Raw genomic sequence first — 22,096 nt, 5'->3', positions numbered from 1 at the left:
CCGGAGGGCAAAGGAGATAGAATTACAACCAAGAACCACTTCCCTAGCAAAACTGAGTATAATCCTTCAGGGGAAAAAATGGTCATTCAGTGAAATAGAGGACTTTCAAGCATTCTTGATGAAAAGACCAGAGCTGAATAGAAAATTTGACTTTCAGAGACAAGACTCAAGAGAAACATGAAGAGGAAACAGGAAAGAGAAATCATAACAGACTTATTAAGGTTGAACTGTTTACATTCTACATGGAAAGATGATATTTGTAAGTCATGAGTCCTTTGTCAGTATTAGAGTCGTTGGAGGGAAAAAATTATATGTATGTATATAGATAGATAGATAGATAGATAGATAGACAGACAGATAGATAAATAGAGGGCACAGGGTGAGCTGAAGATGTAGGGGTGATATCTGGAGAATAAAATTAAGGGGTGAGAGAGGATTATACTGGGAGAAGGAGAAAGAAAGAGGTAGACTAGGGTAAATTATGTCACATAAAACAGACAAGAAAAGGCTTTTACAGTGGAGGGGAAATGGGGGAAGGTGAGAGGGAATGAGTGAATCTTACTCTCATTGGATTTAGCTTAAGGAGAGAATAACATACACACTCAATTGGGTATGGAAATCTCTTACCCCTCAGAAAATGGGGGGGAAGGGGACAAGAGAGCAGGAGGATGATAGACGGGAGGACAGATTGGGGGAGGGGGTAATCAGAAGCAAATACTTCTAAGGAGGGACAGGGTCAAAAGAGAGAATAGAATAAATGGGGGGCTGGATAAGATTAAGGGAAATATATTTAGTTTTTCACAATATGACTACTATGGAAGTGTTTTACACGACTCCACATGTATAACCTGTATCGAGTTGCTTGCCTTCTTAATGAGAGTGGGTGGGCAGGGAGGAAGGGAGAAAATTTGGAACCCAAAATTTTAAAAACAAAAGTTAAAAAAAATTGTTTTCACACGCAACTGGAAAATAAGATATACAGGAAATGGGGTATAGAAATCTATCCTGCCCTATAGGAAAATTGAAGCAGAAGGGGATAAGAGAAAGGGGGGAGAGATAGAAGGAAGGGCAGATTAGGGGTATACAGAATGCATGCCATCTTGGGGTAGGGAGAGGATGAGATGGGAAGAAAATTTGGAACTCAAAATCTTGTGGAAGTGAATGTTGAAAACTAAAAATAAATAAAGAAAAAGAACTGATTAAGAAAAGTACTTGAAAAAAACTAAAATGAATGTTAAAAATTGTCTTTACATGTAACTGGGGAAAAATAAAATACTACTAAAAAATAAAATGGAATAGCACAAATGAAAAGGCCAAAGATGCAAGCCTGTTTCTTAGGGATACAAGGCATAAAAGGATTAGGAAAGGAGGGAGCCTTTAGGCTCCCCCCTTATTGGATAGTATCATCTTCTGTGACTGAGGGAGCTCTTCACTTTCAAACTTGAATGCAGGGAAAAGCCACTCTAGTTGATGATTTAGGTCATTTCAAAGATATGGACCTTTCTGGCTACACAGCATGATAGGCCAATACAGAATGTCTACTTCTCCTTGAAGCTGGGCCCCAGCTTCTTCCACATGGAGGATGCCATCTTAGGTAGTCTAGATATGTGACAGTCCCCTCACTGCATAAGCTTAAAGGATTATATAGGATCAGGCCAAGCTCATAAGAAAGGGATCAATCCTCTAATGCTACATCTTTTCCCTTGTGGGGAGCCCTCGGCCTCAGACAAGTATTATTAGTCGGGGCACTGTATATCTCTGGAAGATGTGGAAGCTCATTGAAGAGGGAGGAGATTTGTATGGACTGTTGATGGGCTCAGGTGCAAGTCATTTTTCATTTTTTGTCAAGTTAAATAAAGCCTGCTGTATATTTGATGGTCTGTTAACTTAAGCTTTTGCATAGGAGATGAAGGACCTTTGCTTTTTGATGTGGAGACCTACACACGAGCCGAATTCTGTTGTTCCCAGGGGACACCCTGGGTGAGGGCACAAATCAATGAAAAATTCTTAAAGATGCTCCTAAGAAAGAGTCCTGTCATTGAAAACCCAGGGCTTCATTTTTGAGTCACAGATGAAATACATATATAAGCCCCAGGCCTTTTTTTAAAATTATCAAATAGCATCATATTCACTTCTCCCCCCATCCTTATCCCATCACTGCCCAGCATGCTTTCCCCTTCTTCTACCTCCCCCCTACCATGGGCCTGGGGTAACTATACTAATTTACTATATACTTTCCAGTATTCTTACACCTTACTCCTCAACATGTACTCTTTGATCCAGGACACAGGCCTCCTGGCTGTTTCATGAACAAGACACTCCATCTCTCAGCTCTGGGCATTTTCTCTAGCTATCCCCCATGCCTTCTCTCCTCCAACTACTAGTCTCTCTGGTTTTCTTTAAGTCTTAACTAAAATCCCCCCTTCTACAGGAAGCCTTCCCCATCCCCTCTTAATTCTAGTGCTTTCCCTCTCTTAATTATTTCCTATTTTTTCTGCATATAGCTTGATTTGTATATATTTGTTTGCATGTTATTTCGCCCATTAGACTGTAAGCTCCATGAGGTATAGACTGTCTTTTGCCTCTTTTTCTATGCCCAGTACATAGCACAGTGTCTGGCACATAGTAGGTGTTTAATAGATGTTTAATGAATTGAATCGAATTATCCTAGGGAAGGCTCTTTTTACATGGAAGGAATATATAAAAACAATGACAAATCATATTTCTAGAGTGCTTAAGGATTTACAAGGCACTTTCCTCAGAACGATCTTGAATTAGACATAGAGCAAATGCCACTTTACAATGAGTGAACTGAAGCTCTCAGAGTTTAACAACTTGCTTACTTGGTCACACAACAAGTAAATGTCAATGGGAATTCAAATCCAATACTCTTTTTCTTACAAGAAATATCCTACCAAATTTCTTGTACTTTGATCTTAATGATCCTTAAGTTTGCAAAGCATTTTTTTACAGATGATCCCATGTGATCCGTACAATATCCCCATGAGGTTAAGTACCACAGGCATTATCACCTCCATTTTATAGAAGAGGAAAATGAGGCTCAGAAAGGTAAAGGGACTTGCTCATAGTCACCCAACTAGCACAGGTCAGAGGCAAGAGTTGAAAACAAATAACTTAACTCCAGGTCTGGCATCCTTTCCACTAGACAAACTGTGTGCCGGTCGGGCTGTGCACTCTCCTTCTAACAGGAGCAGGCTGCCAGGGTCATACTCACCAGTCCTCGGAGCCCACCCGGATAAACATAGAGATGAGCCGATCAGGAGGTGCAAGCACTGGAACTTTATTCAGAGACCATCACGGAAAGGCCAAGCAGGAAAGCAAGAGCAGGAGCAAGAGAGCGAGCTCTGACCCCTACAGCCCCTTATATACCTTCCTAGCCCGTCCTCCTCAGCCCGCCTACTAGTGATTGATTGTAGGATCAGATACCGGAAGGGGATGTCTGGGGTTAGCACTGCACCAAGGGAGAGGACGTGACAAAGGAAGCTAGGCCTAGATACCAAAAGGAGGCATCTGGGGTTAGTGCTGCACCTAGGGAGAGGACTAGACAAAGGAAGCTAGGCCCGGATACCGGAAGGAGGCATCTGGGGTTAGCGCTGCACCTAGGGAGAGGACTAGACAAAGGGAGCTCGTTCTCTGCCGTCCCACTCCCACGTGGCACAGCCCCCTGCCTCAGGAGCACATGCTCAGGCTACTTCCCCGTATCCTGTTCCTACCCCAGTTCACCACAACTCCACGTGGCACAGCCCCCTGCCTCGGGAGCGTAAGCTCCGGTTACTTCCTAATATCCTGTCCCTGCCCCATCTTGCCACAACCCCCACATGGCATGTTGCCAACATCAGACAATCCCTCACAATTCCCCCTTTTTGTTTAATCAAGGGGGTGGAGACGGGTCTACAGACTAGGGCCTCGACCTAGTCCCAGAGGACCCAGGCCAAGACCTAGGGACCTTGAAGGTTGTACTAGAAGAGGGTAAGCTCTGGCAGGGTTTATCACACTGGAAAAGCTTTAGGTATGGCTCTGGCAATAGAATTAGTCTGTTTTCACAGGATTAACTTAGATAAGTACAGAGAAGTCTATCACCAACAGACTGGGTAGTTGGTATGAGTTTTTTGTGTCCTTTTTTTTTAGCCATGGCAACTCAAAAGGCAGAATAAAATATAAAATGGCCCTAAATCCTATGTGGACCCAGCCTACTTCTTCAGTGATCGTGGCAGTAGTGGGAAAGGGGATAAAGGATGTTCATCTCACAAGCAGGCTCTGGATCACTCTCCTAGATTTTGGTCAGATGAAGGAATTTCAGAGTTTTAGCAGCTGGGTGATGGCAAGATCAAGGGTATTACTATCTTTCTATGTGGATGAGATTAAATAGAGGAGTAAGTCAAGATAAGAGAGTAGATTGAGAAACTGAGTGATTGGGATGTCTAAGGGAGTGTCAATATGTATGCTGAAGTCCCTCAGTGTGAGGGCAGGAGTTGAGGAAGAGATTGTGAGCCAGGTACTGAACTCATGGAGGTTTGTAGGCAACAGCTACAAGGATTTTGATTGGGTGGAAGATGTCGATTGGATGGTTCTTAAAAGAGGAGAGCTTACTGAGAGGAAAGGGAAAAATAGGAATACTTCCTATTTCTATCACCAGAGAGAATGAATGGAGTGGGTACTAGTGTGGAGAAGTTATGAGGAATGGAGTAATAAGCTGAGGGAGTTCTTCATGCCTCTTCTCCACTTTTAGGTACTTTTAACCTCAATGAAGTAGAAGACTGGATCATCTGCTATAGGATATAGTGGAAATTATAAGGAGTTAATAGAGTGGCTCTAAGTTTTCCCTTAGATTGCACTAAAATCTGTCTATAACCATGGACACCTTTACCCTGTTGATTTGTTGATCCTGTTTCTGATTTTTGGGTCAAACAGAATAAAACAATAGATCTCTCTTCACCATGACAAAACTGCATTAATCCTTACAAGCTCTTGGCACTTACTCTGAAAGTCAGTCAATAATTATTTGTTATGCCTTACTGTGTGCCGGGTACTGCAGGTACAAAGAAAGGTAAAAAGACAGTCTTTGACCCCCAGGGTACTTGCTAATTGGGGAGACATGTAAATAACTAGGTATATAAAAGATATATAGAGTAGTTGTAAGGTACCCCGAGGGGGGAAGGCTTTAGCATTTGAGGTGGGGAATACAGTAAAGGCCTCCAGAAGGTGAGACTTTCACTGAAACATGAAGAAAGCCAGGAAAACCAAGAAGCAGAGTGAGGGTGCAGGTCACTGGGGACTGGGAGAGGAACCATACAGTTTGAGGAACTACAAGTTAGGCCTGCGGTGATGGGAAGCAGAGTTTGTGGAAGACAGTAAGGTGTGAAAAGACTGGAAAGGTAGGAAAGGGGTGAGGTTTTGAAACAAGGTTAACTCAGTACCCTTTAATGGTAGTAGACCTTATACCTACTTATGGTTTCTATTCACAGACTCAGGGTGAAAGAGCAAGGGTATATTCAGTGAGGATAAAGTAATTGGGTAGTTTTCTCTAATTCACTACAGTTAAGGCTAATGAGTAGCAATCTGCTACTCCTGTGTTTCTGCTTAATCCAGACTGTGCTTAAAATGTTTGTTTAAACCCAATTAGCATAAACCCACTAGACTTCTGTATGAGAAGTGTAATAAATGGGAACACACTCTATCCTGAAATGCAATTCTCTCCTGCTTATTATTATTTTGGAACCTTAGATTCAAAGCCACCCTCCCTCCCTTTCTGGCTCCCATTTATGTGCTGGTTTCTCTGATTAGAATATAAACTCCTTGAGGGCAAGGACTGTCAAGCCTACTTGTATTTTTTTTTCCCCCAGTGCCTGGCACATAGTAAGAGCTTAAATGATGTATCACTTCGAAAGATTTAAGAATTATAAACATAAAGACCAATCACAGATTCCAAAGGCCTTTTTATGAAACATACTACTCACCTCCTAATAGAGAGGTGACAGATTTAAGAGTGCAGGTTGAGATTTTTTTTGGAAGTGGCCAATGCGGGCATTTATTCTGCTCGACCACAGGTGTTTGTTACAGGGGTTTCATTTTTCTTACTTTCTAAATTGGAGGAGGGAGTGGTGGGATGGAGTGAAGGTTTATTTTTCGCCAACTGAAAAAATAAAAATAAAACCACCACCGTTGATTGAAAAAAAAAAGGGTCAAATTTTATAAAACAACCAAAAATGATTTATCTATTGAAAATATTTCATTGTTAATACTATTTCACCCGAATCGCCCCCATCACCTCTCCCTTTTAAAAACTAGGTTACTATGATCTTAAGGATCAAGCTTCCCTTTCTTAAAACATTTGTATTTTTTTAAAACTCAAACAACGAGAAAAGGGAATGCTCCGTCTTGGCCACCGCGGCTGCCACGGCCACGTCCCAGGTCCCGGTCTCATTCCCCGCACAGACACGGGAGAACGTGCGGCATTAGGGAGAAGGGCTGCTTCCCGAGGAGCGCAGGGAGAAGAAAAGACCGCGGCGCGGAGCCCACGAGGGTAAGCAGGCAAGCCCGGGGCCGCCCTTCCTCAACTCCCGACCTTGCGCTAACGCGGGGCGGCGGAGCCACCGACACACCAGCGGCTCCGCCGCCGCAGCCACCACGCTCCCAAGTGCCGGGAGCCCCAGCGGTGGACGAGAAGCGCCCGCCCTCTCGCGAGAAAGGGGCGTCGGCGGAAACCGGGAAAAGGGCGCCCCCTCCCAATCGCCCGGAGCTGTCCAACTGGGCGGGGCCCAAGGTAAACCCGCCCCTTCCGATTCTTCTCTTCCCCCCCACTCTCCCCTCCGCTGTCGCTCGCACAGACTTGGGCTTGGTGGGTCGGGGTGTGAGGTGTTTGCGGGCGCTCCGGCCGGGGCCTCCCTCGTGGCGGTTCTCTTCAGGAGGTGAGCCTTAGTCCGGGAGAAGGCTCCTGGAGCAGGCGGGGAGAAGGGGGCCAGGGAAGGAGGGCGGGGCGGGTCTGCCCTTCGCGGCCCCGCCCCTTTCTCTCGGCTCCTGCTCTCCATCCCTGCCGCCTGCCTGGGGGCTCTGAGGTCAGGTCCCCCGGGCGGCGGGGTCCCACCGAGGTGCTCTCGCCCTGCGGCCGCCTTTGTCCCGCCGCCGCCTCACCGACCTGCCCGCCCCCGCCCCCACCCGCTTCCCGCCAGCTTCTGAGCCGGGAGGATGGTGGGATTCGGGGCCAACCGGCGGGCCGGGCGCCTGCCCTCCCTGGTGCTGCTGGGGCTGCTGGTGGTGATCGCAATCCTCGCCTTCAACTACTTGAGGGTCTCCTCCCGCCACGTCCTGCTTCAGGAGGAGATGCTGGAGCTGCAGAGCCAGGTGCAGAGGACCGAGGTCGCCCGCAGTCACCTGGAGAAGCGCAACTCGGACCTCCTGCTGCTGGTGGACTCGCACAAGAAGCAGATGGACCAGAAGGAGGCCGACTACGGCCTCCTCAGCAGCCGGCTGCAGGCCAGGGAAGGCCAGGGGAAGAGATGTGAAGATGACAAGGTAAGGGCGACCCTCTCTTCCATTCTCCGCCCCCCCCCCCCAACTCCAGGCCCTTTCCCTCGGCCCAGGGGAATGGATGCTGTTAGCTTACTAGCACCCCAGAGGCTCCCTTATGCTCCCACAAATTCCTTGCTTCTGACATTTAAAGCCCATCCCTCATTCACTTTCATCTTCCATCACCTAGCCCCTGCTGGACTGTGTCAGGTAAGTATAGTTCCTGTTGGGATTGGCTTGTATGGATGGGGAAGGACCGCTCCCTCCCACCTTTTTCTTCAAGCTCAGCTGCTGAGCTGGCAGTAGCAATCATCAGGCTTATGTGGCAGCATCACACTCGCAAACACATAAATCTAGGGACTGCCAAGATTTGGTATGGTTATTATTGCTATCATCCCTATCCTGTACACCCTAAAAAAGGTTTCTTTTCCTTCGTTTTTTCTTTTTTAAAAACAAACAAACAAACAAACAAAAAAACAGTTGCACCTTTTCAGACTCAGCCTACCCACAGGAGTTATACAAGACTTATCCTTTAAGTAATAATTATTTCCACAGAACTATATGTTGGTGATTTCCAAATGTTACCTGTTCTTTGAGTCAATTTATATTATCAGAACCTAACATGACCTGGACATATTTGTTCCATATCTATCTAACTTATGTTATATTACAGATTGGTGGCTAAGTTTGCATAGAAGGTAGGACATAAAGATATAAGTACCTAGCTTAACATTTTATGAAAAGTGTTTCTCCGTGAGATTTTTTGGGGGGAGTGGGGAAGTAAAACATAATTTCTATTCCGTTCTCTAGGTTTTATATTTTATTCAGAAAGTGATAAATGACTTCAGATCAAAAATATTTAAAACCACTTTATCAATCTGCTAGTTTTTATGTTTTCATGTAGCAGAAATCCATAGCTGAAATAAATGTTCTTTATGAGCTCATTTTTGCTCATCACCTTAATTTGTACATCCTTGATATTTTTATGTACCCTTTGCCAACCACAAGTTATACTTGTAATGTTACATCAAAACCTTATTAGGTATGTCATTTTCCTAGATTTAATATTTCTTTTTAGACCAGCATGTGTTTCCCAGCCTTCTCTTCACCACAGGACTTGACCTCTTGTAACATTAAGAGTGAGGTCCTCATACACCTGCTTCATGAAAACCTACCACTGTTTATATCATGGGATCATATATTTAGAATGAGAAGAGATCTTAAATGTCTTCTAGTTCCACTATTTTGATTTTAACAACTTGAGGAAACAGACCTGGACAGGTGACTTTTCTAAGGTCACACATATTATATCAGAGTCAGGATTTTCATCTGTATATTCTGACTCCGAATCCAATGTTCTTTCCCCTGTACCATGCTTTCTGCGGTCTCAAGGGAAGAGCTACCTCTTCCTTCAAAAGCAAATCATTGTACCTCTATTTTGCGTCTCATTCCATCTTTCTTTCCATGGTCATCTTCTCTTTTTCTAGAATCATTGATAAGAATATCTATCTCTGTCTCTGTTTTTCCCCTCTTCTGCCTTCACACATTAGCACAGCTTTCTCATCTCCCAGAAAGAGCTTGCATTAGACTCTGCAACCTATTGTCCAACTTCTCTCCTTCCTACATACTTTGTATTTTTCTCCTACCAAAAGTCCTCCCTGTGGCTTACAACAACTGCCTCTACTTCCTTGGCCTCCATTCTCATCTTAATCCCTAGTAATGCATATTCTGTCCTTCCACTGTACTAAAATTATTTTCTTGAAGGTCACCAGTGACCTCCTCCTGAACAAATTCAAAGACCTTTTCTTAATTTTCATTCTATCTCATCTCTCTATATGGCATTTGATACCATTGTCATTTGCTTCTTAAAACTATCTCCTCCCTTTCAATGACATTTGTCTCCTAGTGGGTGTACTCACACTTCTCCAACTTGTTCCTTTTTGTTTTCTTGGTAATCTGTCTCTTCCTGTCCTCTGGAAATAAGCTTTGTTTTTAGCCCTCTTTTAGCTTTAGACCTGTGCTCCTAGCTAAACGTTCTAATGGTTTCACCTACTATTTTTGTGCTGATAACTGAAATTTCAGATTTGGAAGGGATCTCAGAGGTCATTTAGTCCAACTCATGCCTTCTCTAACAAATACGCATCTGTTACCTGCTTAAAGACTTCCATTAATAGGGAAGCCTATTCTCTCCTCAGACAGCCCATTTAACTTTTGAACAGCTCTAATTATTAAGTGGTTGAGCTTCTTTTGCAATATGCTTTTTTGCAACTTTTGCCCATTGCCCCAAGTTCTGCCATCGAAAGAATGAGTAAAACAAGTCTCACTATGCTATGTGACAATCTTTCAACTATTTGAAGGCACTCATCATGTCCCCTTGGAGTCTTTTCTTCTCCAACCCAGGTATTCTTAGTTCTTCCTTTGTATGGAATGTTTTCTAGTCTCATCATCACCCTCGTTTCCCTCCTCTACACCAAGGTGTAAATATCTTTCCTAAACTGTAGTAAATAGAAGTTAATATAGTTGTCTGGATGTGGTCTGAACAGGATAGAATATGGCAGGACCGTCACTTCTTTAATTCTAAACATTGTCTCTCCATTAATGAAGTCTAAGAATATTACCAACAGTGACCTGAGTGTTTGTTTCAGGGGTTTCTTTTTTTTCCCCTAGAGTGTGAGGTAGTGAGGGTAATAAGAAGAGTACAAAAGATATGTCAGAAAGATTCACAAACAGGACAGCTTTTAAAGTTACATGTTGAATTTATTAGTCATTTGAGGCTAAGATCAAATGTATATATTTAAAAAGAAAAGCAAACTCTACAATAATAGAGATTTGCAGTCTCTTGTACAATTCTCTCCTGTTTTACAATCTGTATAGAAATGCTCATTTTAACTGGTATTTTTTAAGTTCAGAATTAAAAAAAAAACAAAAAATGAATACTGAATAATATAACTAGAGTGCAAGAAATGGCACAAACAACATCAGGGACACATGACTAGAAAAGGAGGTGGTCTGGTTAGCTGGTTATATAGCGGAGTGAAAGGTTAGAGATAGACAAATGGAGTATTGCACTGGTATCTGTAAAACATTAAAAGAGCCAGAGTTAGAGTTGACCAGGGAGTCCAAACCCCTCATTTTATTTTTTTAATTAATAAATTTATTTATTTTTAGTTTTCAACATTTACTTCCACAAGATTTAAGTTCCAAAATTTCACCCCATCTCATCTCTCCCCCACTCCAAGATGGCATGAATTCTGAATACCCCTTCCCCTAGTCTGCCTTCCCTTCTGTCTCTTCCCCCTTCTCTTATCCCCTTCCCCTTCTATTTTCCTGTAGGGCAGGATAGATTTCTGCAACCCATTTCCATATTTCTTATTTCCCAGTTGCATGTGAAAACATTTTTTTTTAAACATGTGTTTTTAAAACTTTGGGTTCCAAATTTTCTCCCTTCCTCCCTCTGCACCCACCTTCATTGAAAAGGCAAGCAACTCAATACAGGTTATACATGTGCAGTTATGCAAAACACTTCCATAGTAGACATTCTGTGAAAAACTATCTATTTCCCTTAATCCTACCCCCCCATTTATTCTATTCTTTCTTTTGACCCTGTCCCTCCTCAGAAGTATTTGCTTCTGATTACCCTCTTTCCCAATCTGCCCTCCTCTCTATCATCTCCCTACTTTCTTGTCCCCTCCCCCCCATTTTTCTATACAGTAAGACAGATTTCCATACCCAATTGAGTGTGTGTTATTCCCTCCTTAAGTCAAATCCTATGAGAATAAGATTCACTCATTCCCTCTCACCTTCCCCTGTTTCCCCTCCAGTGTAAGAGCTTTTCTTTTCTGTTTTTTTGTGAGATAATTTACCCCATTCTACCTCTTCTTTTCTCCTTCTCCTAGTATAATCCTCTCTCACCCCTTCATTTTATTCTCCAGATATGACCCCTTCTTCTTCAATTCACCGTGTGCCCTCCATCTATCTATCTATCTATATACATACATATAATTTTTTTTCCCTCCAACTATCCTAATACTGACAAAGGTCTCATGAGTTACAAATATTATCTTTCCATGCAGGAATATAAACAGTTCAACCTTAATAAGTCGCTTATGATTTCTCTTTCCTGTTTACCTCTTCATGTTCCACTTGAGTCTTGTATCTGAAAGTCAAATTTTCTTTTCAGCTCTGGTCTTTTCATCAAGAATGCTTGAAAGTCCTCTATTTCACTGAATGACCATTTTTTCCCCTGAAGGATTATACTCAGTTTTGCTGGGTAGGTGATTCCTGGTTGTAATCCTATCTCCTTTGCCTTCCAGAATATTATATTCCATCTGGAATTTGGCTACAATATTCCTAGGAGTTTTCCTTTGGGGATCTCTTTCAAGAGGAGATCAGTGGATTCTTTCAATTTCTATTTTGCCCTCTGGTTCTAAAATATCAGGGCAGTTTTCCTTGATCATTTCTTGAAAGATGATGTCTAAGCTCTTTTTTTGATCATGGCTTTCAGATAGTCCAATAATTTTTAAATTCTCTCTCCTGGATCTATTTTCCAGGTCAGTTGTTTTTCCAATGAGATATTTCACATTGTTTTCTAATTTTTCATTCTTTTGGATTTGTTTTACAGTGTCTTGATTTCTCATAAAGTCACTAGCTTCCTATTGCTCTATTCTAATTTTTAAGGAAGTATTTTCTTCAGTAATCTTTTGGACTTCCTTTTCCATTTGGCCAATTTTGCTTTTTAGGGCATTCTTCTCCTCATTGGCTTTTTGGACCTCTTTGGCCATTTGGGTTAGGCTATTTTTTAAGGTGTTATTTTCTTCAGCATTTTTTGGGGTCTCCTTTAGCAAGCTGTTGACTTATTTTTCATGATTTTCTTGCATCACTCTCATTTCTCTTCCCAGTTTTTCCTCTACTTCTCTTACTTGCTTCTCAAAATCCCTTTTGAGCTCTTCCAAGGCCTAGGACTGATTCATATTTTTCTTGGAGGCTTTGGATGTAGGAGCTTTGACTTTGTTGTTTTCTTCTGGTTGTATGTTTTGATCTTCTTTGTTGCCAAAGTAAGATAATATAGTCTGAGTCTTTTTGCACTGCTTGCTCATGATCCTGGCCAATTACTTCAGTTTTAAACTCTTTGTTAAGGTAAGAGTCTGCTTCCAATGTGGAGAATATACTGTCCCAAGCTTCGGGGGTTTGTACAGCCGTTTTTAGAGATACTTCTAGGGACCTGAAAATTTTCAATTCTTCCAAGGTGCTATGATAAGGGGCGAGGTGTTTCCTCTCCACTGCTATAACAAGCTCCACCACACCAGTACTCCTCCTCACCCCAGGACCGCCCCTCAGAACTGTGACCCTGATCCAAGCATGGGCAAAGCTAGAGATTCCTGCCTCAGCACTGGCAAAAAGATCCCTGCAATCCCCCTCTGATCAGCCACTCGATTCTCCCTCAGTCTGTGGGCCAGAAGCTCAGGAGGCAGCCTCGGCCCGTGCTTAGGACTTGTGGCTAAGACCTAGCTTCTCTCTCACCATAGTCAGACTTTTCCCCCTGACCTTCTAAGTTGTCTTGGCGATCGTGGGTTGAGAAGTCTGCAAACTGCCACAGCTGCCTGTGATTCAGTCCTCTGAGGCCTGCTCCAGGGTTGCTATGGCCTACGCGCCCATGCCAAACTGTGCTCCTCTCCTGCCTGGCGCAATATACCTTTCTGATCAACCATCCAGGTTGTCTTGGGCTGTAAATTTTGTTTCACTCTGTCTTTTTGTGGGTTCTGCTGCTTTAGAATTTGTTTAGAGCCATTTTTTAATAGGTATTTGGAGGGGTTTAGGGGAGAGCTCAAGCAAGTCACTGCTTTCACTCTGCCATCTTGGCTCCGCCTCCAAAAGACCGAAACCCCTCATTTTAAAGATGAGAAACTGAGGCCAAGAAAGGTTAAATGACTTGTCCAGGGTCACACTAATAGTAAGTGATTGAGGTGGGATTTGAATCCATTTCTTCCTCACTTCAAGTTCAGCACTTTATCCACTATACCATTCTTCCTCTATAGAGGATCAATGGAAATATTTGGATAGAAACACACAAGATGAAAAGGTTTGGGTAGATTATAGTCTGTGTTGGTAGAAGAAATACTTATGAATTGAATCAAGGATCTATCATAGTAAGAGTACATTAGTTTGTTTGGCTATTATGTCATGTGGTTGACTCATTGAGCTTACTATAATGTACTAAAACTCACTTTATCTTTTTTGTGTCATTTGTTCTCTAGTCACATCTCCCCTATTCTGAATTTCTGCACTTGTTCTTTTGGAATCAAAGTGGACTTGAAATTTAGTCTTATTTGATTTAGTCCATTGTATTAGCCTGCTGAAATCTTTTAGAATCTCAGATTTGTTGTCCAGCATTCTGGCTGTTTCTCCCACCTTGTATCATCTGTACACTTAAGAAGCATATCATTTCTGCCTTTATCAAAGCAATTGATAAAAATATTGAACAGAACAGAGCAAAAGACAGATTCCCTAGAGTACTCACTAGAGACCTCCTTTCAGATTGACATTGATCCATTAATTATTCTTTGGGCCCAAGTTGTACTAGTGCAACTCCATCTAGCTGCAATTCTATCTACCTATATTTCTCTATTACATCTATTTACATCTTTTTAGTGAGGCAATCGGGATTAAGTGACTTGTTCAGGGTCACACAGCTAGTAAGTGTCATGTGTCTGAGGCTGCATTTGAATTCAATTTGAATTCAATTGAGCCTGACTCCAAGGCTAGCATTTTTCCACTGTGCCACCTAGCTGCCCCTCTGTATTACATCTGTAAAGCTCTAACATAAGACTTCATCATACACTTTGCTAAAATTCAGTAAAACATTCCTCTAATTTACTAGTCTAATAACCCTGTCAAAAAAAGGAATGAAGTTAGTCTAGCATAATGTATTCTTAATAAACCTGTGCTGGTTCTTAGTGATCTCTTGCTTCCCTTTGGGGATCCTCAGATACCATCCATTTTAATAATAAGTTCTAGAATTTTTTCAGGAATCAAAATCAAGCTCATCGTTGTTATTTATTGTTTCAGTTGTTTTTCAGCTGTGTCTGACTCTTCGTGACCCAATTTGGAGTTTTCTTGGCAAGGATACTGGAATGGTTTGCCATTTCCTTCTCCAGCTCATTTGCAAACAGGGTTAAGTGACTTGCCCAGGGTCAGACAGCTAGTAAGTGTTTGAGGCCACTTTTGAACTTAGGAAGAATGAGGCTTCCTGGCTTCAGGCCTGGCACACTATCCACTGTGCCACCTAGCTGCCCCCCATAAGTATGCAGTTTGAATCAATATCTTCACCTTCAGTCTCTTACTTTGAATGTCTTAGTATATCTCAGATTCAACAAAATACTCTTGTCCTTTGATATTTGGGGGGCATTAGGGGCACAGAACCCCCATAAATATGAAAACCATAAATAACTCTAGGAATAGAAGGAAGGAAGGAATAACCCACCCCAAATCTTTATTTTTAATAATTCTGATTATATTTATTTAACACACAAAACAAATAAAATAACGCATTGTACCCATAAAAAAGTTGCAATTTCTATGTGAGAGAGATTAGTGTCTCATAGACTATGCAGAGTCATCACAGCCGCTGGTGTAGCTACAGCAGCTGCTTCACTGATTTCCAAGTGCAAGATACAGTGATCACAGTGGGAAAAAAATCACATGATTTAGTCTGGATGGTAGAGAGACAAAGAGGAGGTGTTCCTGAGGAGGGTGTGTAGCCTGTAGTTCTCTAGTGCACTGAAACTTTTAACAAAATTTAACTGTTGGTAATAAATTTAGGTGTGTATACTTATTGTAGTAAATAATAAAGTAGATTAATAATATACAGTATTTATGCATTTATGATTTACTAAATTTTTTTTAGTTTTCTTTATATATGCATATCATCTGTGATTTTCCATAGTATTCCCAACTCTCCAAAAATTCCCATTTAATTATCAATGGCCAACCCTCAAATAACCAAAACCACCGATGTGGAACCTGAGAATGCCCAGAGATGACTGTAGTATGGAATAGTAGAACACCAAATGGGGAGAAGTGAGACCTGAATTCTAGAATCTGCACTGCCACTAATTTTAACTATATGACCTTAAGCAAGTCATTTAACTCTGAGACTTAATTTTTTTAAAAAGTAAAATAAGGAGTTTGAACTAAAGTTCCTTCCAAACCTTGAAATTCTGTGTTGATTAAAACTTATCTCCCCCCACTTTATTTGTCTCCACTTTTCAACTTTTTCATCTCTGTCAGCGATAATGTTACTAGATATCTGAGAATAATATGATTCTTCCCTTTCATTCCTTGTCTAGTAAGTCACCAAATCCTGTCCATTCTTTTGAAATATCTGTTATATTTTTTCCTCCTTGTTCCTAAGGCAACCACCCTAATCAAACCCTTTAATCTAATTTTTATTACTACAACAGTGCCCCATAACCGATCTCCTTGTCTCCATTCTATCCCCCTTCCATTCTCTGCTGCACAAAGTGAGGCCTAGAAAAGTATGAGGTCGTATAGATAGCAGGTGCCAGAACCAGCATTTAGATTCAGGACCTCTAACTCAATATCCATTGCTCTTTCTACTTCATCATATTCCTTAAGGATCTGCTCAGTGACTTCCTAGGTACTCTGATTCTCAGTAATCTTATCCTTTTTTCAAACTTTTGTACTTGTACAACACCCTTTGATATTTATGTATTGTATGATGCTCATACTTTTGTGTTGATCTTGTTTGCCCAACTAGATCATACTTTCTTTGAAAGTAGAAATGTCATATTTCTTATTCGATTAGTTCCTCTTTTATTCATTAGCTCAACATGAAATAGGTTTTTCATATACTGTATTTGCCTGAAGTCCAAATGGAAATTTTCTTCTAAATGATTGTCTTTTATTCTGATCTTTAATATGGAATAATTATAACAATACCTGGGGCAGGTAGGTGGCGCAGTGAATAGAGTACCGGCCCTGGAGTCAGGAGGACCTGAGTTCAAATCCAGCCTCAGATACTTGACACTAGCTGTGTGATCCAGGGCAAGTCACTTAACCCCATTGCCTAGCAAAACAAAAAACATTAATAACAATACCTTAGTCAGCTGTGTACTATACTTTCCCTTTTTGGTTCAATGTCTTATTTTCTTTCTCTTGTTACTTCACTTTGGTCCTATTCACAGAGAGCCCTTTGGTCATGGGGGCTGGGACTAAGTGGAATCTAAATGACCCTTCGAATGGTAGGAAAGCCATGTGTTTATGTCTTCACCTTTCTGAGAACTTGTTAGGACCTTGTTGTATAAAAATTGTGATTGAGAATGTGGGTACAGAATGGTTGGCTGAAGTACTAGGACAACCTGTTGTTTTAGTATCGCCTTACTTCTTTTTGGAGGTAAGACAGGATTACTTTGAGGGTTTGCAGAAACTCATTGAAAAGTATTCAGATTTACTTCCTGCATTTAGTTGCAGCTTCCTTATAAGTCAGGCATTTTGTGATAAACTAACTGCTATACCTGTGGAAGAAAGAAACAAACTGCTGGCCTAAAACCTAAAAATCTTAATGAGTTTTATTGAAGGATATTCTTTGTATAGCTAATAGACATCTCCAGACTTTTATGTAGATGGAGATGAAATGGAATGCTTTTAAGGTTTGTGTTTTGAGTGGGGTCTTCGCCAAGCCCTCTAAGACCACAGAAACTTGTAATGTTAAGTTGACCAGTGGGGGAGAAGGGATGGGAGATGGTAAAGGTGGAAACTCTTCAAATGGGTGGCAGGGAAATTTGATGTAAATCCTCAGGAAGGTTGCCTCAGAGATAGCTTTATACTAGTTATTTGGCAGCACAAAAGTTTGCAGTCTCATATCAGTTGGTGGGAGAAGGAGAAGAGGGTATTAGCATCTGTGTCATGAGGTGAGGTGGGGGAGAGGAGCACAGTGGTGTCGGCTCATCTGGGTGGTAACCATGGATGACATAAGATTTTCCCTTTTTTAAAACAAAAAAGTCCCTGCTATTAATGTACATTAGAATTGTTTAATTTTCTAGTTCCCAGCGATTCTAGGGCATCAATTGGCTGAATGAGGTGGTAAGAATGAGATGAGATCACTCATCTTTCTTATCTCTGCTTTGGAAGCAGAATCCAACTTCACAGAACAAATCCCCTTAATAAAAGGATTTGTTCTGTAAAACTTGGACTCAGTCAAAAGGCTGCACCTGAGGACCTAGAAGGCCACGTGTGGCCTTGAGGCCACAGGTTCCCCAGCCCTGATGTTTAGGAACCAGGCTCTACAAAGAAAAATACTTCTCTTGGGCAGACAAATCTTATTAGAGATCAGAGAATCCTTACATGTGAGAATACTTGTAAATGAAACAAAAGTAGGAAAACATTTAGAAACAGCCCACAAGATATTATTCTTCTGAGGAGTCTTGCTGGACAGAAATATTATAAATGTCATGATTGTGAAAAAGCTTTTAGTCAGTGCTCATCCATTTTAGTATCATAAGGTTTGTATTGGAGAGAAACTCTTCAAATGTAGTCCTTATGGGAGGGTCTTCAGTCATAGCTCTCACTTTATTAAATATCAGAGGGTTCATACTTTTGAGAAAACCTATGTGTGTAATGAATGAGAGTAAGCATTCAGAGATTGATAAAACCTTTTATTAAACATCAGAAGTCACATGAATGAGAAGCTTTATGTATACAGTTGTGAGAAACCCTTTGGGCCTAGACAAACGTTCAACATCAGAGGAATCCTACTGCAGAGAAAACCTAGTCATATTTAAGTGGACCTAGATATATATTTTATATTTAGTATGTTTCCTGTAGGAAGTATAACAATAAATTTTCTTTCTGGACCTATTTTATGAATATTTTTCTTTTGATGGGAAAATAGAGACCAATCACATTCATTGTTTTAAATAATAAAAAAAAACCTGCCTTTTACAGGCATTATTACAGTTTTGGAAACAGGGAGAGACCTTCTCACCAGTTCAGGTTTTTGTTGTTGTTGTTCAATCGTGTCCAATTCTTCATGATCCCATTTGGGGGTTCTTTTTTTGGGGGGGGAAGAGTATTTTTAATTGTGGATAGAGCTATTATGATTCTTCTAAATAAGATGCATTTTTTCATCTTATCAGAAGATATACCTGAATCTTCATTACCCTTTATTTTTTTTCATTTAATGTTTTTTTATTTTTAAATTAATTTATTTATTTTTAGTTTTCAACATTCACTTCCATAAGCTTTTGAGTTTTAAATTTTCTCCATCTCCCTCCCCTAGACAGCGTGCAATCTGATAAAGGCTCTACATATACATTCTTATTAAACATATTTTCACATTAGTCATGTTGTAAAGAAGAATTAGGACAAATGGGAAGAACCACAAGAAAGAAGAAACAAAATACAAAAAAAAAAAAAGAGAGAGAAAAAAAGCAAATAGTGTGCTTTGATCTTCATTCAGACTTGATAGTTCTTTCTCTGGATGTGGATAGCATTTTCCATCACGAGTCTTTTGGAGTTTTCTTAGATCCTTGTATTGCAGAGAAGAGCCAAGTCTATGAAAGTTAGTCATCAACCAATGTGGCTGTTACTGTGTACAATGTTCTTCTGGTTCTGCTCACCTCACTCAGCATGAGTTCATATAAGTCCTTCCAGGTTTTTCTAAAGTCCACCTGCTCATCATTTCTTATAGCACAATAGTATTCCATTACATTCATATAACACAGCTTGTTCAGCCATTCCCCAGTTGATGGGCATACCCTCAATTTCCAATTCTTGGCCACCACAAAAAGAGCTGCTATAAATATTTTTGTATATGTGGGTCTTTTTCCCATTTTAATGATCTCTTTGGGATACAGACCTAGAAGTGGTATTGCTGGGTCAAAGGATATGCACAGTTTTATAGCCCTTTGGGCATAGTTCCAAATGCTCTCCCGAATGGTTGGATCAGTTCACAACTCCAACAACAATGCATTAGTGTTCCAATTTTCCCACATCTTCTCCATTTGGGGTTTCTTGGCAAAGATACTGGAGTGGTTTGCCATTTCCTTCTCTAGCTCATTTTATAGATGAGGAACTGAAGCAAATAGGGTTAAGTAATTTGCCCAGAATCACACAGCTAGTAAGTGTCTGAGGCCAGATTTGAACTCATGAAAATGATTCTTCCTTATTCCAAGCCCAGCGTTCTATCCACTGCACCACCTAGCTGCTTCTAGTTTAGGTATATAATAGGAAATAATAGAAATACATGGATAAGTAGAAAACAAAGTATCCTAAGAGTTTTTTTGTCTCTGACTAACTTGACCAAGGCCATAAAAAATGGCTCTGAAGTCATCATTTTTGATGAAAGAACAATAGAGCCTTTGCTTTAAGGAGTTAGAGCTTCCTCCTATTTTTGTTTATGAATATTGACCTAGATAGGGTTGGGGGTAGGAGGAGAACTTCACAAGGATTTTAATGTTAAGGAGTAAAGGTCTCAACTTGCCAATACGGTTATAAATGTAAACAATCTCTGACAGTTAATCATCAAGCATTTAATAAGCTTATACTTTGTGCCAGGCACTGTGCTAGGTGTTTAGTATTCAAAGAAAAAAAAATCTTTGCACTCAAGCAGCTTAAATTCAAAGAGGTGGGGATGAGAGGGGGCGGGAACAATACAAAATGCACATATCTAAGTATTTATAAAACACATTCAGGACACATACAAGTTAATCTTCCGGGGAAGATACTAGCCAGTGGGGAAACCAAGGGAGGCCTCTTGTAGAGGTGGCACAATATCAGTTTGCTTATATTCATAGAGAGAGGCTGGCAGTTTAGTTTTTAAAGTCCTAAATATTAGATATATCCTTATTATGAACAGTATGAACATTCCATTATGAACAGGCGCATAGAACTACAAAGATCAAATGTTATGGAACACATTGGGGCAGTTAATGTTTGTTAGCTCTGCTATACACATGCAAGCTTCCTTGTGTTTATGACCCTTTTAACTCAATACCTGTCTCACCTTCTAGGCTCTTTGGGCACCAGTTGGGTAAGCAGTAGTTTTAACTCATAACTTTGCTTCAAAGCTCTTTGTACTGTACTGTAAGGAATCTAAGAATTGGCAATTTGCAGTCATTTAGGGTACTCTTAACTTCAATAACATGTTTAGCTTACTACTCTTCTTAGATGGGAGATGACAGAATGATACCAATTGACATGCAATATCAATTGAAACTTAATTAATTTGGATTCAAAGATTTTGTGTTGCTTAAATGCCAAGAACATAAAGAGATAGAGTTTAATCTGTTGTGTTACCTACAGGTAGGACAGGATAGGAGGAGCCAATCTTCTTGGTCATCAATCCTACAAGGGAGAGGGAGGAAACTAAAGGTACCACCAGGAAGACTTTACAAAGAGTGGAAGAGAAATATGGAAAGACACACAAAATAGACAGTCTTTAGGATAGGGTCCACAGGGTAGAAATTTTACTTGGAATTTAAGCCCATATGCACCTTACTATTTTTCTTTCTTTATTATGCTTACCTTTTCCGGACCTTGTATTGAACAAACTATTCTTTTTATTCTTAATGTCTCCAATGTTTAATCAAAGTGGATCTTTTGATAAGCTGGTTACAGCATTTTTGTTGGTGCTTTTCTGGAACCCTTGACACCAAGGGAGTTCTGACACTGAAAGGATTATATTAGTTGGATCAAGTCTGGGAGTCTAGTTTGTGAAGGCTGTTATTGAGTGCCTAATTCCTCATTATTATTATTATTTTTAACTATCTTGCCAGTTTGACAGGTGTAATGTAGTACTTTAAAGTTATGGTTAAAGCACTGGACTTGGAATCAGGAAGACCTGAATTTACATCTTGCCTCAGACCCTTACTAGCTCTGTGACCCTGGGCAAGTCACTTAGTCTTTTTTTGACTTAGTTTCCTCATCTATAAAATGGGGATAATAATAGTACCTAATTCCCAAAGTTATTGTGAGGATCAAATGAAATGATATTTGTAAAACACTTGGCAAACCTTCATGTAATATGTAAATGCTAGTTATTATTATTATTAGAAGCTTTTTGAGGGCAAGGACTGTCTTTATGTGTTTGTATCCCTAGTGCTTATCACAGTGTCCAGCACGTAGTATTTTTAAAATGCTTTCTGTTTCATTTAGTCATTTATGAATAGGTCCAGTAACACGTGAAGAGGCAGGATTTAGTTAATGGAAAGCCTTAAATGCATGGCAAATGAATTTAGATCTGATGCAGTGGCTTCTTTATGACACTATTTGTTGCTTTTAAAAAAAAAAAAAAATTCATGTCTGACAACCTTAGGAGGCAAGCTGCCAGGATTCAGAGGTGGGACCTGGAGGAAAAAAACAGTGGGGTGTTTCTGTCTCTTTCTGTGTCATTGTCATTCTGTCTGTCTGTGTCTCTTCTTTCTCTGTCTCTGTCTCTGGCTGACTGTGGGAGCTCTGTCATTCTGTCTCTCTCTCTCTCTCTCTCTCTGTCTGGCTGTCTCTCCATGTGTCTGTGTCCTGTGTGTGTGTGTGTGTGTGTGTGTGTGTGTGT

At 40.7% G+C, this 22,096-nt stretch overlaps 1 protein-coding gene across 4 annotated transcripts in view; it reads left to right on the top strand.

Annotated features, from left to right (window-relative positions):
* The first annotated feature begins 6,845 nt into the window (after positions 1-6,845).
* CASC4 (cancer susceptibility 4) overlaps positions 6,846-22,096 on the top strand; it is an 84,667-nt gene continuing 69,416 nt past the window's right edge. For 3 of the 4 annotated variants that reach the window (XM_027870107.1, XM_027870105.1, XM_027870108.1), the window contains exon 1: positions 7,183-7,533. In XM_027870107.1, coding sequence (XP_027725908.1) covers positions 7,207-7,533 — 327 coding nt within the window. In that variant the 5' untranslated portion in view covers positions 7,183-7,206. Of the gene's footprint in view, positions 6,930-7,182; positions 7,534-22,096 lie in introns of those variants that run through there. The other variant, XM_027870106.1, reaches the window with a different exon arrangement.

Source organism: Vombatus ursinus, unplaced genomic scaffold (assembly GCF_900497805.2).
Source record: "Vombatus ursinus unplaced genomic scaffold, bare-nosed wombat genome assembly UNPS02014794.1, whole genome shotgun sequence".
NCBI lineage: Eukaryota > Metazoa > Chordata > Mammalia > Diprotodontia > Vombatidae > Vombatus > Vombatus ursinus.
Note: the sequence above shows the minus strand (reverse complement) of the source record. Positions and strands in the feature narration are given on the sequence as shown.